The 15,686-nt window shown below is 40.4% G+C and overlaps 1 protein-coding gene across 1 annotated transcript in view; it reads left to right on the plus strand.

Annotated features, from left to right (window-relative positions):
- c19h8orf34 (chromosome 19 C8orf34 homolog) overlaps positions 1–15,686 on the plus strand; it is a 233,269-nt gene that overhangs the window by 36,727 nt on the left and 180,856 nt on the right. Inside the window, exons 2-3 of the mRNA XM_060900851.1 lie at positions 4,695–4,842; positions 4,979–5,110. Coding sequence (XP_060756834.1) covers positions 4,695–4,842; positions 4,979–5,110 — 280 coding nt within the window. The remainder of the gene's footprint in view (positions 1–4,694; positions 4,843–4,978; positions 5,111–15,686) is intronic.

A 15,686-nucleotide genomic window follows, 5' to 3' on the forward strand; every position in this document is an offset into this window, starting at 1 on the left:
CTGGCTTTAAGAATGACCCGTCTGTCCTTGCTGACTGCAGATAACCTCGTCTTCCGAGGCTGAGAATCCTTGGAAGCTGCAGTCTTGTGGAGTCGATACCCTTGAAAGCTTGGCTGGACTTGGCAAGCCTTCAGCTCATCTATTAGTGAGACTGAGCAAGAGCTCCTCGCTGTATCTGCCTCCACACAGTCTGTCACTGCTAGTCCTGTTGATGGAATCGGAAGAAATCACATTTGACATGATCTTGTGTTTGGACGCCGATGTAAATTCACATATGCTCTACATCCATGTGTGATTATCTTCTTCAAAGAATCAGATTTTTTTTTAATTTGTATTACTTTTTACTCAGTTTCTTAAAGCACTGGTTTTTAGATTGGTCTGCCTGTTTTTTTTTTGCACATCTTCATCCATCGGTGATGTTCATGCAACTCAAAAAATAATAATAATAATTAAAAAAAACGTCAAAAAAAGTCAAAGTCCTTTCTGCGCCTACAGTACCTGGTATTCCTAGGCAGTCTCCCACTCAAGTACTAACCAGGCCCAACTCTGATGGTGGCGCATCGGGCGGCGCCGATCTCCGTTTTCATAGCCCTCGGCCTCTCGCCCATTACATAGCTAGGGTTACAGTGGGGGGCTAGTCCTCTGGTAACCACGAGAGTTTAACTCCCCATGCACATCTGTATTGCAGCATGCCTTGCCAGATGATAGTAGGTACCATTTTTATAATGGTCTTTGGTATGACCCGACCGTGAATAGAACTCACGATCTCCCGATTGAGAGACGGACACGCTACCACTAGGCCACTAGTCGGTTAAAAAAAAAACGTAGCCCACCCTATCTGAGATGAGACTCAGTATTTCGTTTGGAAATTTCCCACATGTGATCATCGCAGTGTTTTCCTGTTTACCCCAAAGCACTTGAGTTACACACTCAAGAATACTTAAAACAACCACGCTCGTTCCACTTCCTGCAAAATCCACAAATTACAGCCCTCGGTTTCTGAGCCCACCCCACCCCGATGCCTGGTTAGCGTAATTACCCAACGTAGTTTACAGGAGCTGAAATCACTGTGTTTACATCTCTGTCGAGTGATTAATTGTGCAGCGTGTATTTAATTTATCAAAGGAGGTTTTTTAAGGTTTTCTTGGCAAAATCAGTACAACAGCCTTCATACAGAATGTTCTTGAATAACTTGGGAAAATGGGATGAAGGTACATTGAGAGGTGAGATCAACAGAAAGATACTGTAGCATATAGCGTAGAGAAGATCAGAATGGCTCAGTGACCAGTGAACGAGATAATGGACTTGACATTAAGTGTGAGTCGAACCCTGGTATGTTTTCTACCCCAGGCAGACGAGAACCCGGTAATCACACTGAGACTGCGGACCCCAAAATCCAGACTGAGATCGTCAGAGTGAGGTGGTCTTGGTCCTTGAGCAAATTTCAGTTGAAGTGATAAAGAGGTTCGATACTGAATCGACTCGAGCTGCAGAAAGTGAATCAAACATAATATGTATTTTTGGGTTGCAGACAGAATTTTATTCGACTCATGAGAGGCAAATTAAGACAGAAACAGCTTCAGTGCTGCAGAAATGCAGTGTACCATGGACCAATGAACAAACATAACATTTTAAACAAATTATTTATACAAGAATCGAATCATTTATTTTACTCCATGTTCTCCTCTTCTTCTTCTTCTTCTCCTTCTTCTTCTTTCGGCTGTTCCCATTAGGGGTCGCCACAGCAGATAATGTCCCTCCATCTCCTCCTGTCCTCTGTAGCTTTTTCTGTCCAACCACCCATCCTCATGTCCTCCTTCACAACATCCATAAATCTCATCTTTGGTCTTCCTCTCTTCCTTCTACCTGCCAACTTCATCTCCAGTATTCTTTTCCCCTTCATCATCCGCATAGTAGCTCCATGTTCTCCATGCTTGGATAATTTTTGTCATTTTTTAGTTATGTTTATGTTAATTACGTCCACCAACTTTGTTGAAGGAGTTTGTTTTTGCCTCCATTTGTTTGTTTATTTGTTTGTTGGTTTGTTCCTAACATAACTCAAAAAGTAGTGAACAGATTTTAATGAAATTTTGAAGAAAGGCGAGCCATGGGCCAAGGAACAATTGATTAGATTTTGATGCAAATTCAGAGATGTTTGTGGATCCATGATTTTGTCTGTTGGGGTGTAGTGGTTAGCGCTGTCGCCTCACAGCAAGAAGGTTCTGGGTTCGAGCCCAGTGGCTGATGAGGGCCTTTCTGTGCGGAGTGTGCATGTTCTCCCCGTGTCCGCGTGGGTTTCCTCCGGGTGCTCCGGTTTCCCCCACAGTCCAAAGACATGCAGGTTAGGTTAACTGGTGACTCTAAATTGACCGTAGGTGTGAATGTGAGTGTGAATGGTTGTCTGTGTCTATGTGTCAGCCCTGTGATGACCTGGCGACTTGTCCAGGGTGTACCCCACCTTTCGCCCGTAGTCAGCTGGGATAGGCTCCAGCTTGCCTGCGACCCTGTAGAATAGGATAAGTGGCTACAGATAATGGATGGATGGATGGATTTTGTCTGTTCCCAGTGTAACTCAAAAAGTCGTGAACAGATTTCAATGAAATTTGGTGTACAGCTTTAGTATTATCCTCGGTTCAAGTCCTTTGATTTTGATGTTGATGATATGTGGCTTGGTGAAGGTATTCACCCTACTGAGTGCCCTTCTAATTTTGTAAGTTTTCAAAGATATTTTAAGCTCTACATGTCCCTCAGTCTTTTTATTTTTCTCTTTGGTTCCTTTACTTCCAAAAGTAGGCATTTAGTTCTGATTAAGACTCTGCAAATGGATGAAAAATTGTGAAATGCGCACTAAAATACAGTTTGAGAGGCGTAGGAACACAATAAAGCAGCTACACTCACCGGCCACTTTATCAGGAACACCCACACCCCTGCTGTTTGACGCAGTTCTGTAATCAGCCGATCCCTTGACAGCAGCACAATGCATACAATCATGCGGATACAAATCAAGAGCTTCAGTTAATGTTCACTTCAAACATCAGAACGGGAAAAATTACTGTGATCTCAAAGTGTGACTTTCTTTCACTGTGGCATGGGTGTTGGTTTGAGCCAGATGGACTGGTTTGAGTATTTCAGAAACTGATGATCTCCTGGGGTTTTCACACACAACAGTCTCTAGAGTTTACACAGAATGGTGCGAAAAACAAAAAACACTGAGTGAGTGAGCGACGGGCGGCACGGTGGTGTAGTGGTTAGCGCTGTCGCCTCACAGCAAGAAGGTCCTGGGTTCGAGCCCCGGGGCCGGCAAGGGCCTTTCTGTGCGGAGTTTGCATGTTCTCCCCGTGTCCGCGTGGGTTTCCTCCGGGTGCTCCGGTTTCCCCCACAGTCCAAAGACATGCAGGTTAGGTTAACTGGTGACTCTAAATTGAGCGTAGGTGTGAATGTGAGTGTGAATGGTTGTCTGTGTCTATGTGTCAGCCCTGTGATGACCTGGCGACTTGTCCAGGGTGTACCCCGCCTTTCGCCCATAGTCAGCTGGGATAGGCTCCAGCTTGCCTGCGACCCTGTAGAACAGGATAAAGCGGCTAGAGATAATGAGAGAGAGAGAATGAATGAGTGAGCGACAGTTTTGTGGGTAGAAACAAATGCCTTGTTGATAAGAGAGGTCAGAGGAAAATGGCTAGATTGGTTCGAGCTGCCAGGACGGATATAGTAACTCATAGCAACTCTTTACAGTTGTGGTGAGCAGAAAAGCATCTCAGCATGCAACAGCAGAAGAACACATTGAGTTCCACTCTTGCTTCCTATTAAAGTTTCTATTAAAGTGGCCGGTGAGTGTAGGGGTACGACTGCATACAACTTAGGTGAGGTGATGGATTTTGATTTAAATAAAGAGCGCAGATGGTCAACTGGGATAAACGGGGCCTTTTCACACTTCCAGGTTCCAGGAAGTAGAAATCACAGGGTATCTTTACTTCCATTATAACAACAACAACAACAACAGCAATGGCAGAGTTAAAGAGTATGAGCTTTTGAAACATCAGCTCTCAGTTAACGAGAAATACATCTAGCTAGCATTATGAAACGGATGCTATGAATGTTAAGCTTTTTCACTTGTCTACAACTTTGTAGCGATTTATGGAAATGAACAGAAATGTAGTAAATACGAAGTAATACATATACACTATCAATTTACTCCATCTCTAGCTACTTATCACTAATGCTAATGTCAAGGTACTATTACCTTACCCTGATAGCTGTGAATTAATTATTCCATGAAGAATTTATGCCCTTTATTCAGGTTGGAACCCTTCGTTGCTGATTTTTCTACAATCATAAACACGTCTTCAAAGTTTATTCTTGTTCGCAGTGACAAATGATAATTCTGTGCTAAACAATCAATAGGAAATCATTTTACCCTCATCAATGGACTTGCTTTTTTTTTTTTAAGGCCCATTAATGAGACTTAAAAGCTATTTTGACGGAAATATTTTTTGTCCTGTAGTATTGTTTCTGTCAGAGTACAGGAAATTGTGCTCTAGACCTGATTGCTGATCTGATTTTCAACAAGAAATGTTTCATTTTTAATTAAAAAAAAATACAGTAAGAGTTGGTAGAAATGTTCATTCTAAAACCTTTGGAAATTTTTGGACGCTTCATGTCCGTTTCCCTTTCTGCTTTTTGTTGTACTATTTTAGGAAATGATGACCAAACTGATAACTGAGACTCCAGACCATCCAATCCCGTTTCTAATTGGACATTTACAGACCAAACAGGAAAGTCCAGGCCGGATTCACCGAACGCTGTCTGGATCTGCAGCTCTGTGGGCCGAGAGCGACTATTCAGGTGCGAGGCGGAAAATCGATCACAGCCCGTCCACCTGCCTGTCACTTTCTCTTTCTCACATGCCAAACAATTCTTTTCAGAAAAACAAAGAAAAAAAAACAGCTTTCAGTCTCAGAGCAAATTTTTATTTCCACAGAAAGCAAAAGTAATCGACGGGATTTCAGGAGTTACGACAGAGCCTGGCAGATTCACCCCAAGAAGCCCAAAAAGTCCAAGAGTGACTTAGCAGTGTCCAACATTTCTCCTCCTTCTTCTGAGTCAAAGTCTCGTAAGTAACTTTGTTATAGTAAAATCAGCAGGAACACATTGGCTAAGTGACTCCAGCTTGACAAATTCAGGTGAAGTGTCTGAGATCGTCTCTTGTGTTTAGTTAAAGGTTAGGATTAACATAAAGCGTGCATGTCCTACATAAGTGGAAAACTAGGCTACTCGGAGACAGAGCACTTCTCAGCATTACATCGCTGCCATATTGGACAAGAGTGAAGGATGTAAATAATTTAACACCATGCGCTGCCACCACCACAGTTTCTATTTCTGACGACAGGCAGTTTTCAAGTTTTGCGGAGCTGGCAGTGAGCTGGAGAGCATCTTTCCCACTCCAGCCTATGGGCTGCTGTCTGTCTGTCTGTCTCCATCACTTATAGATTCTTCTGCACGAGTGGCTTTTCTCTCAGACGTACAGATTAGGGCTGCACGATATCAGAAAAATATGCGATATTCGATAACATGACTGAATATCTCGATATCGATATGTATCACGATAATTAAATATCTAATGTTTTTCTTACCTCTACTCGCCGTTCTGCCCTGTATCTAGCATTTTAAAAAAAACACCCAATGCATCGCTTCCATTCCAACATTATTTTTTATTGGAAAAACATGGCTACACCTGCAATGGTGTCCATCAATCATCTTTAAATCTCTTAATTTTTGTTAGCGCAGCAGAAAATGTCTTAAGTTGAAGTAAACAAAAAACTGAAAACTACATTACATTAACATAAAGCATTCAAAATGGCAATTTCAGCGGCTCCCGGGAGATGAAGGTGAGCGACACAGATTCACCATAAACTCAAACACAATCTGTTAATAACACATGCGGGTGAGAGAGCAGTGTGTGTGTGTGTGTGTGTGTGTGTGTGAGAGAGAGAGAGCCGTAGTGTGTGTGTGAGAGTGAGAGGTAGTGTGTGTGTGAGAGAGAGAGTGAGAGAGAGCGCGGTTTTATGTTTTTATGCTTCTGTACAGCAGTGTTTGTCCCAGTGAGCCGCCCCACCACTGTTTTACAGGTACATGTCTTGCAAAGTACCTGAGTTTGCAGTACGTCATCCCTCCTGAATCCAAAGTACTTCCAAATAGCAGACGTGCATTTTTTTTTTTGGAAACCAGTTCCTCCTCACACAAGTTTGTCTCACCACACTTGCTACCGCTCCCACCTTCCGCCATCACCATGAGGCTTTTACTTGTTTTGCAATAGGGGGCGGAGTTATCCCGCGGCGCTTGTTGACATTCAAATGTGATTGGACGGCACAGAAAAATGTGCCTTTTATCGAAATTTAAGTAATTTTTGCGGTATGTGTATCGCAAACTATGATATCGCGATATCGATACTTTTTCGATATATTGTGCAGCCTTAGTACAGATCCTTTTCTGCTCCAGCTTCCCCACCTCATTTAATTACAGCCTTCTTCCAATATGTCAGGTTTCTAGCAGAGGAATTGGTCGGTTCTGCCGTCTTTAATTGACATTATTCAAGTGACTTGAGCTCATTAGAAATGATCATTCAGTGGCATGTTGATTTTTCAAGCGATGTCAGTATTTAGGCACTTAGCTTGCTTGTGTCAAGAAAGATTTTAAAAGAGGTTACAGCTTCCTTTCCTTCATTTCATTCGATACATTCTGACTACAGTAGCATCATGCTAAAACTTAGAGATTCTGAGGTTCATTAGCATTACTCTGAACTTTAATTATTACAAAGAAGCAAACATTAGAATTATGCTAACATTTAAGCATTCTGAAATACATTATCATCATGCTAAACCTTAGAGATTCTGAGGTACATTAACATTATTATAAAGAAACTTTAGCATTATGCTAACATTTAAGAATTCTAAAATACATTAGCATCATTTTAAACGTCAGAGATTCTGAGGTACATTAGCATTACTCTGAACTTTAATTAGTATAAAGAAACATTAGCATTATGCTAACATTTAAGCATTCTGAAATGTGTTAGCATCATGCTAAACCTTAGAGATTCTGAGGTACATTAACATTAATTCGAACCTTAAGTATTATGAAGAAACATTAGCATTATGCTAATATTTAAGTATTCTAAACTACATTAGCATCATTTTAAACCTCAGAGATTCTGAGGTGCATTAGCATTACTCTAAACCTTAAGTATTATGAAGAAACATCAGCATTACACTAATATTTAAGAATTCTGAAATACATTAGCATCATGCTAAACCTCAGAGATTGCGAAGTATATCAGCATTAGCCTTACGCTACCCTTTAAAAATTTTGAAGCAAATTAGCATTATTATAAGCTTTAGAGATTCTGATGTATGTTAGTATCACCCTAAAAGTTTCTGAAGTACTCGAGCATTGTGCTAAATCTAAGATGATCTGACGTACATTAGCATCATGCTAAACCTTGAAAGGCTATGAAGTACAGTAGCATCATGGGAAACCTTAAATATTCTGGAGCACACCTGCATTGTGCTAATCCGTATATTCTGAGGTACATCAGGAACATGCTAAATCTTAAATAATCTGACATACATTAGCATCAGGCGGCACGGTGGTGTAGTGGTTAGCGCTGTCGCCTCACAGCAAGAAGGTCCTGGGTTCGAGCCCCGGGGCCGGTGAGGGCCTTTCTGTGTGGAGTTTGCATGTTCTCCCCGTGTCCGCGTGGGTTTCCTCCGGGTGCTCCGGTTTCCCCCACAGTCCAAAGACATGCAGGTTAGGTTAACTGGTGACTCTAAATTGAGCGTAGGTGTGAATGTGAGTGTGAATGGTTGTCTGTGTCTATGTGTCGGCCCTGTGATGACCTGGCGACTTGTCCAGGGTGTACCCCGCCTTTCGCCCGTAGTCAGCTGGGATAGGCTCCAGCTTGCCTGCGACCCTGTAGAAGGATAAAGCGGCTAGAGATAATGAGATGAGATGAGATGAGACATTAGCATCATACTCAACTATAAGTATTCTGAGGTACATTAGCTAAAGTATGATAGCACTATGCAAAGACACTAGCATCATGCTAACTCCTAAAGGTTCAGATGTATATTAGCATCCTGATAAATTTGAAAGATTCGGTAGAACCTTAGCATCATGCTAAACTATAAGTATTATGATACAATTAGCAAAACCATAAATATTCTGAAGTACATTGACATTATTCGAAGCTTTAAATATTCTGAGGTACATTCGCATAATGCTAAGCTATAAATATCCTGTGGTGCATTGACATTACAGTATTCTAAACCATAAATATTCTGAGGTACATTAATATTATTCTAAACTTTAAATATTCTGAAGTACATTCGCATAATGCTAAGCCATAAATATCCTGAGGTGCATTGACATTATTCTAAACCATAAATATTCTGAGGTACATTAATATTATTCTAAACTTTAAATATTATGAGGCCATTAGCATCATGCTAAGCCATAAATATCCCGAGGTACATTAACCCATCCATCCATCCATCCATCCATCCATCTTCTACTGCTTATCCGGATCTGGGTCGCGGGGGTAGCAGCCTAAGCAGAGCAACCCAGACTTCCCTCTCCCCGGCCACCTCCACCAGCTCTTCCGGGGGAATACCAAGGCTTTCCCAGGCCAGCCAAGAGATGTAATCTCTCCAGCATGTCCTGGGTCTGCCCTGGGGTCTCCTTCCAGTGGGGCATGCCCAGAAAACCTCCCTTGGGAGGTGTCCAGGGGGCATCCTAACAACTGAAGCTCTGTCGGATGTGGCAGTTGAAGATCCAACGGATGGGAGCCTCCGCCAGACGTTCCAAGCATACCCTCACTACACGTTTGGGCCTACCAGGTCTGTCTGGCCTCCTCCCTCGCCATCTGATCCAGCTCACCACCAGGTAGTGATCAGTTGACAGCTTTGCTCCTCTCTTCACCCGAGTGTCCAAGGCATACGGTTGTAGATCAGATGAAACAACTACAAAGTCAATCATCAATCTACGCCCTAGGGTGTCCTCGTGCCACGTGCACTTATGGACACCCTTATGCTTGAACATGGTGTTTGTTATGGCCAAACTGTGCATGGCACAGAAATCCAACAACTGAACACCACTTGGGTTCAGATCGGGCAGGCCGTTCCTCCCAATCACACCCCTCTAGGTCTCACCGTCATTGCCCATGTGAGCGTTGAAGTCCCCCAGTAAAACAATTGCATTAACATTATTATAGAACCATAACATTATAGAACATTAACATTATTCTAAACCATAAATATTCTGAGGTACGTTAGCTAAAGTATATTCACACTATGCAGTGACACAGTGGTTCGAGAATGCGCTGTCATGCTAAATCTTAGAGATTCAGAAGTAAATTAGCATCATGATAAATTTTATCTGACATTTTACAAATGAATTACAAATTACTGTATAAGCTTAATCTAGCAAGTTAATGCATGCTAGCTGGTCTTTTTTCTTCTTTGAGAAAATAGCTAGCCAACTCTGCAGGCTAATATAGCTGATGATCATTTTCTAGGCAGTAACATTACATGCCATAGCATCAAATGCTCTTGTAACATTTAAAGTAAAGAAATGAAACTTTACATGGAGATTAATCAAGGAAATTAATCTCAACATTTTATAGCAGCTTATAGCTACAGGTTTGGTAAAATCTTTACTGTTTGTCCATATAGTGAACATTTTCTAGCACAAGAAAAAATGCTTCACATTGTGCTGTGTAGAATGAGGGCATGAGCTAGCTAAGATTTATGTGATAAGCCATTTTAGTCCCAGAGCAAATGATCCAGGTTTCTTGTTTCATTACTTGTAGCTTCTATACAGCAAGGTGGAGGAGGCCAGGCTGCACTGTTCGTGTTGATGGTGTGTATACAGTGGTGCTTGAAAGTTTGTGAACCCTTTAGAATTTTCTATATTTCTGCATAAATATGACCTAAAACATCATCAGATTTTCACACAAGTCCTAAAAGTAGATAAAGAGAACCCAGTTAAACAAATGAGACAAAAATATTATACTTGGTCATTTATTTATTGAGGAAAATGATCCAATATTACATATCTGTGAGTGGCAAAAGTACGTGAACCTTTGCTTTCAGTATCTGGTGTGACCCCCTTGTGCAGCAATAACTGCAACTAAATGTTTCCGGTAACTGTTGATCAATCCTGCACACCGGCTTGGAGGAATTTTAGCCCGTTCCTCCGTACAGAACAGCTTCAACTCTGGGATGTTGGTGGGTTTCCTCACATAAACTGCTCGCTTCAGGTCCTTCCACAACATTTCAATTGGATTAAGGTCAGGACTTTGACTTGGCCATTCCAAAACATTAACTTTATTCTTCTTTAACCATTCTTTGGTAGAACGATTTGTGTGCTTAGGGTTGTTGTCTTGCTGCATGACCCACCTTCTCTTGAGATTCAGTTCATGGACAGATGTCCTGACATTTTCCTTTAGAATTCGCTGGTATAATTCAGAATTCATTGTTCCATCAATGATGGCAAGCCGTCCTGACCCAGATGCAGCAAAACAGGCCCAAACCATGATACTACCACCACCATGTTTCACAGATGGGATAAGGTTCTTATGCTGGAATGCAGTGTTTTCCTTTCTCCAAACATAACACTTTTCATTTAAACCAAAAAGTTCTAGTTTGGTCTCATCCGTCCACAAAACATTTTTCCAATAGCCTTCTGGCTTGTCCACGTGATCTTTAGCAAACTGCAGATAAGCAGCAATGTTCTTTTTGGAGAGCAGTGGCTTTCTCCTTGCAACCCTGCCATGCACACCATTGTTGTTCAGTGTTCTCCTGATGGTGGACTCATGAACGTTAACATTAGCCAATGTGAAAGAGGCCTTCAGTTGCTTAGAAGTTACCCTGGGGTCCTTTGTGACCTCACCGACTATTACACGCTTTGCTCTTGGAGTGATCTTTGTTGGTCGCCCACTCCTGGGGAGGGTAACAATGGTCTTGAATTTCCTCCATTTGTACACAATCTGTCTGACTGTGGTTTGGTGGAGTCCAAACTCTTTAGAGATGGTTTTGTAACGTTTTCCAGCCTGATGCACATCAACAACGCTTTTTCTGAGGTCCTCAGAAATCTCCTTTGTTCGTGCCATGATGCACTTCCACAAACATGTGTTGTGAAGATCAGACTTTGATAGATCCCTGTTCTTTAAATAAAACAGGGTGCCCACTCACACCTGATTGTCGTCCCATTGATTGAAAACACCTGACTCTAATTTCACCTTCAAATTAACTGCTAATCCTAGAGGTTCACATACTTTTGCCACTCATAGATATGTAATATTGGATCCTTTTCCTCAATAAATAAATGACCAAGTATAATGTTTTTGTCTCATTTGTTTAACTGGGTTCTCTATATCTACTTTTAGGACTTGTGTGAAAATCTGATGATGTTTTAGGTCACATTTATGCAGAAATATAGAAAATTCTCAAGGGTTCACAAACTTTCAAGCACCACTGTATTCGTGACAGAGCAACTGGGTATTGAAAGCAAAACACCTGGCCAAGAAAGTAGCTCAAAAATCATCCAGAGCAAGTTTCAGTGAACCTCAGTGGAACTCAACGACAGTAAAGATGGCCCATTTTCGGTTGACATGCTTTTCTGCGCATCTTGAATTATTCATCATCTAACCCGCATGTTTTTTTTTTTTTTACTTGAAGCTCTCTCAAGGATGTGGCTCGTGGCTTATGACAGATGTCCTATGTTAAATTTTCTATTGCCCTTGGACAGGCATGGTCCTAAATTCCTAAAGAAAGGCATGATAGGAAAAGGTAAAGGCTTTCCCAGCACCATTAAGTCTGTCATGGTTATTCACATTCTGTTGAATCAGAATGACCTCAAGCTAAATCACACTATACTCCAAAATAAGAGACACAAAAACCTTCCTGGGCTAGCTGTGTGCTCACTGAAGCAGCAGGAAGACACAGAATAATTGCTTGTTAAGGCCAAATAAAAAAAATAGTGTGTTTCCGGTAACCCGACCGACCGATAATTTCGGCGGCAAAATTGCCGACCGTAAAGTTTTTATTACAAATTTCCCTCGATATTTTAGTGTAAGCGGCGTTAGTTTGTCATAATTTTTTGTTTCAACGCATTCAAGTTGTGAAAGAAACGATAAAAAGTAAAATGTTTCGCCACTTCTATCAGCCCTCCTGCATAAACATGGAAGCGCACTTGTATACTGAAGGAGGAAGGGAAAACGGAGCCGAGCCGCCATTTTGAATCCTCATTTAAGGCTGTAATGCAAATTGCACTTCCATGGCAGGGAAAAACACTACATTTTGCTGCCTATGTAGTCCCCTATTTATACAAATAGGAGTCATTCAGGATTCAGCCATGTTTTTGCTCAGTGTTTTTGCTCAACCCAAGTTCTACAGTAGGCTAGGCTAGGCCGTCTGCTTTTAATGGAAGTAGCCTAGCCTAGGACGTTATTTTCACGTTATTTCTTGATAAGGTGTTTTCATGTTATTACATGAAAATATCATGAAATAACGTGATAATTTCGTATCATGAAATTACGTGATGTTATGTTATTACATGATAAATATATTGTAAAAACGTGATAACTTTGTTAACAATATCTTTTCACGTAATTACTTGATTCTAAGCCAATTTTTTTTGAGTGTGGCAGCAATACGCTTCCGTAGATCATAACTCGAACTCTTGCGATATTTTTTTTTATTCGTTTAAAGATTTAAAACACTTTTATTTTTTATTATGATGTGTGGTATAAAGGATTCTGTGCCAAAATACTATTTTGTAAGATGTTTACTTGTGTTAATTTTTTCGAACAAAATAAAAAAAAATTAAGAAAAAAAATTTTTCCTACCTACCGACCTTATTTTAGTATTTCATGTTACCGGAAACACACTATCTTTTTTTTTTGGCCTAATGAGTTATAAAGTATCGGAAATGTAAGTGAGGTAGGAAGATAGCTTTATTTACTTTATTTTGAGTTTGCTTATTTTATGTTTAACAGTAATTGAGATGCTTCAAGAAGGAATCATTTGATAATCAAATTAGTTGCTTCTAGATTATCAATAATTTACAGATTTTCTGTAAGTTTTGTGTAGATCAGTAGTTTCCACTTTATATGTTATTGTTCAGTTACCCATTGTTTCCAGATTATCAGGTGTTTCCATTTTCTGTGGTTTCTAGATTATTACTAGTTTCCAGGTTATTGGTAGTTTCCAGATTACCAGCTGTTTCCAGATTATACACTTGTTGCTCACTGAGACATTGTTTCTCATTATTAATTGTTTCCAGATTATCAGTAGAATTGATAACATTGTAGAACAGTAGAGCTGATAACACTGATAAACTCGGATAATCTGGAAACCACATGATTCATGGTTTCCAGATTAGCAGTGTTTTCCAAATTATCCATGGTTTCTAGATTATCAGCTGTTTACAGATTGTTAGTGGTTTCTAGTTTAGCAGCTGTTTCCAGATTATCAGTGGTTATCAGTGGTTTCCAGATTATTAATAGTTTCCAGATTATCAGTGTTTTCCAAATTATCTGCAGTTTCCAGATTATTAGTTGCTTATGACTGGCTTGTAGCTTCTAGTTTAGCAACTATTTCAAGATTATCTGTGGTTCTCAGTAGTTTCCAGAATATTAATAGCTTCCAGATTATCAGTGTTTTCCAAATTATACATGGTTTCCAGATTATTGGTTGTTTATGGATTGTTAGTGGTTTCTAGTTTAGCAACTGTTTCAGGATTATCAGTGGTTCTCAGTGGTTTCTCGTGGTTTCCAGATTATCAGTGGTTTCCAGAATATTAATAGTTTCCAGATTGTCTGTGTTTTCCAAATTATCCATGTTTTCCAGATTATTAGTTGTTTATGGATTGTTAGTGTTTTCTAGTTTAGCAACTCTTTCCAGATTATCAGTGGTTATCAGTGGTTTCCAGATTATAAATCGTTTCCAGATTGTCAATGTTTTACAAATTATCTTTGGTTTCCAGATTATCAGTTGTTTACGGATTGTTACTAGTTTCTAGTTTAGCAACCATTTCCAGTTTATCGGTGGTTATTAATGGTTTCCAGATTATTAGTAGTTACAGATTGTCAATTCTTTCCAGATTATCAGTGGTTTCCCTTTCTCTAGCCCTCTACTTCCTTATTCTTCCCTGAATCTCTGCTGTAACTAAACCTGACAGTTGTGGATTATAATGAACAGCCTGAATACAAACTCGGCACTTCCATCCCATCTTCAGTATGCAGAATGCAGTAAGAATATTAAGAATGCACTTCGAATGCCGTATGAGTGCGGTTCGATTGCTGCCCGAATACCACCCGAAGTCTGGTCAGAAGGTGCCTCAATTGCTGTACAAATTCACCTCAAATGCAGTCAGAACGCTCCCGGAATAGCCGCCGGACATGTTTCGAACATCTAAGAATTCAAAGAGAATGCAGCTCGAATACTTAGAATGTACTTCGAATATCCCGGAATATACGAAGAATTTTCATTCCGACGGCATTCTGGCTCATTCAGGGCACATTTGGGACATTCTGGCAGGATTTGAAGTGGCTTGCCATTTTGATTTTTCCCTCAAATGCGATGAGAATGTTTCGAATGCTGTTGGAATGCCGTAAGAATTTAGAATGCAGTCAGAATGCAGTTAGAATACACTTCGAATGCCGTTCGATATTTCTCCTCTTTGAATGCACCTTGAATGTTTTGAGCATGAGCAAAACATTTGGGCTGGCCACAAGAATGGGCGCAAATGTTTGGAATGCACTCAGAATGCAGTCAGAATTTTTAGAATGCACTTCGAATATCCTGGAATATATGAAGAATTTTCATTCCGACGGCATTCCGGCTCATTCCGCCTCTACTGTGACTACCCTATTACATCAGCCACTTCACAATCTGTTTTGTAAATAATCATTTTAGTAGTAATCAGATGTACAGTGGTGCTTGAAAGTTTGTGAACCCTTTAGAATTTTCTATATTTCTGCATAAATTTGACCTAAAACATCATCAGATTTTCACACAAGTCCTAAAAGTAGACAAAGAGAACCCAGTTAAACAAATGAGACAAAAATATTATACTTGGTCATTTATTTATTGAGGAAAAGGATCCAATATTACATATCTGTTAGTGGCAAAAGTATGTGAACCTCTAGGATTAGCAGTTAATTTGAAGGTGAAATTAGAGTCAGGTGTTTTCAATCAGTGGGATGACAATCAGGTGTGAGTGGGCACCCTGTTTTATTTAAAGAACAGGGATCTATCAAAGTCTGATCTTCACAACATGTGCTTGTGGAAGTGTATCATGGTACGAACAAAGGAGATTTCTGAGGACCTCGGAAAAAGCATTGTTGATGCTCATCAGGCTGGAAAAGGTTACAAAACCATCTCTAAAGAGTTTGGACTCCACCAATCCACAGTCAGACAGACTGTGTACAAATGGAGGAAATTCAAGACCATTGTTACCCTCCCCAGGAGTGATCGACCAACAAAGATCACTCCAAGAGCAAGGCGTGTAATAGTCGGCGAGGTCACAAAGGACCCCAGGGTAACTTTTAAGCAACTGAAGGCCTGTCTCACATTAACGCTAGTGTTCATGAGGAGCTTCATGTTCAGTATTCTCCATCAGGAGAATAC

The sequence above is a fragment of the Neoarius graeffei genome, chromosome 19, assembly GCF_027579695.1.
Source record: "Neoarius graeffei isolate fNeoGra1 chromosome 19, fNeoGra1.pri, whole genome shotgun sequence".
Lineage (NCBI taxonomy): Eukaryota > Metazoa > Chordata > Actinopteri > Siluriformes > Ariidae > Neoarius > Neoarius graeffei.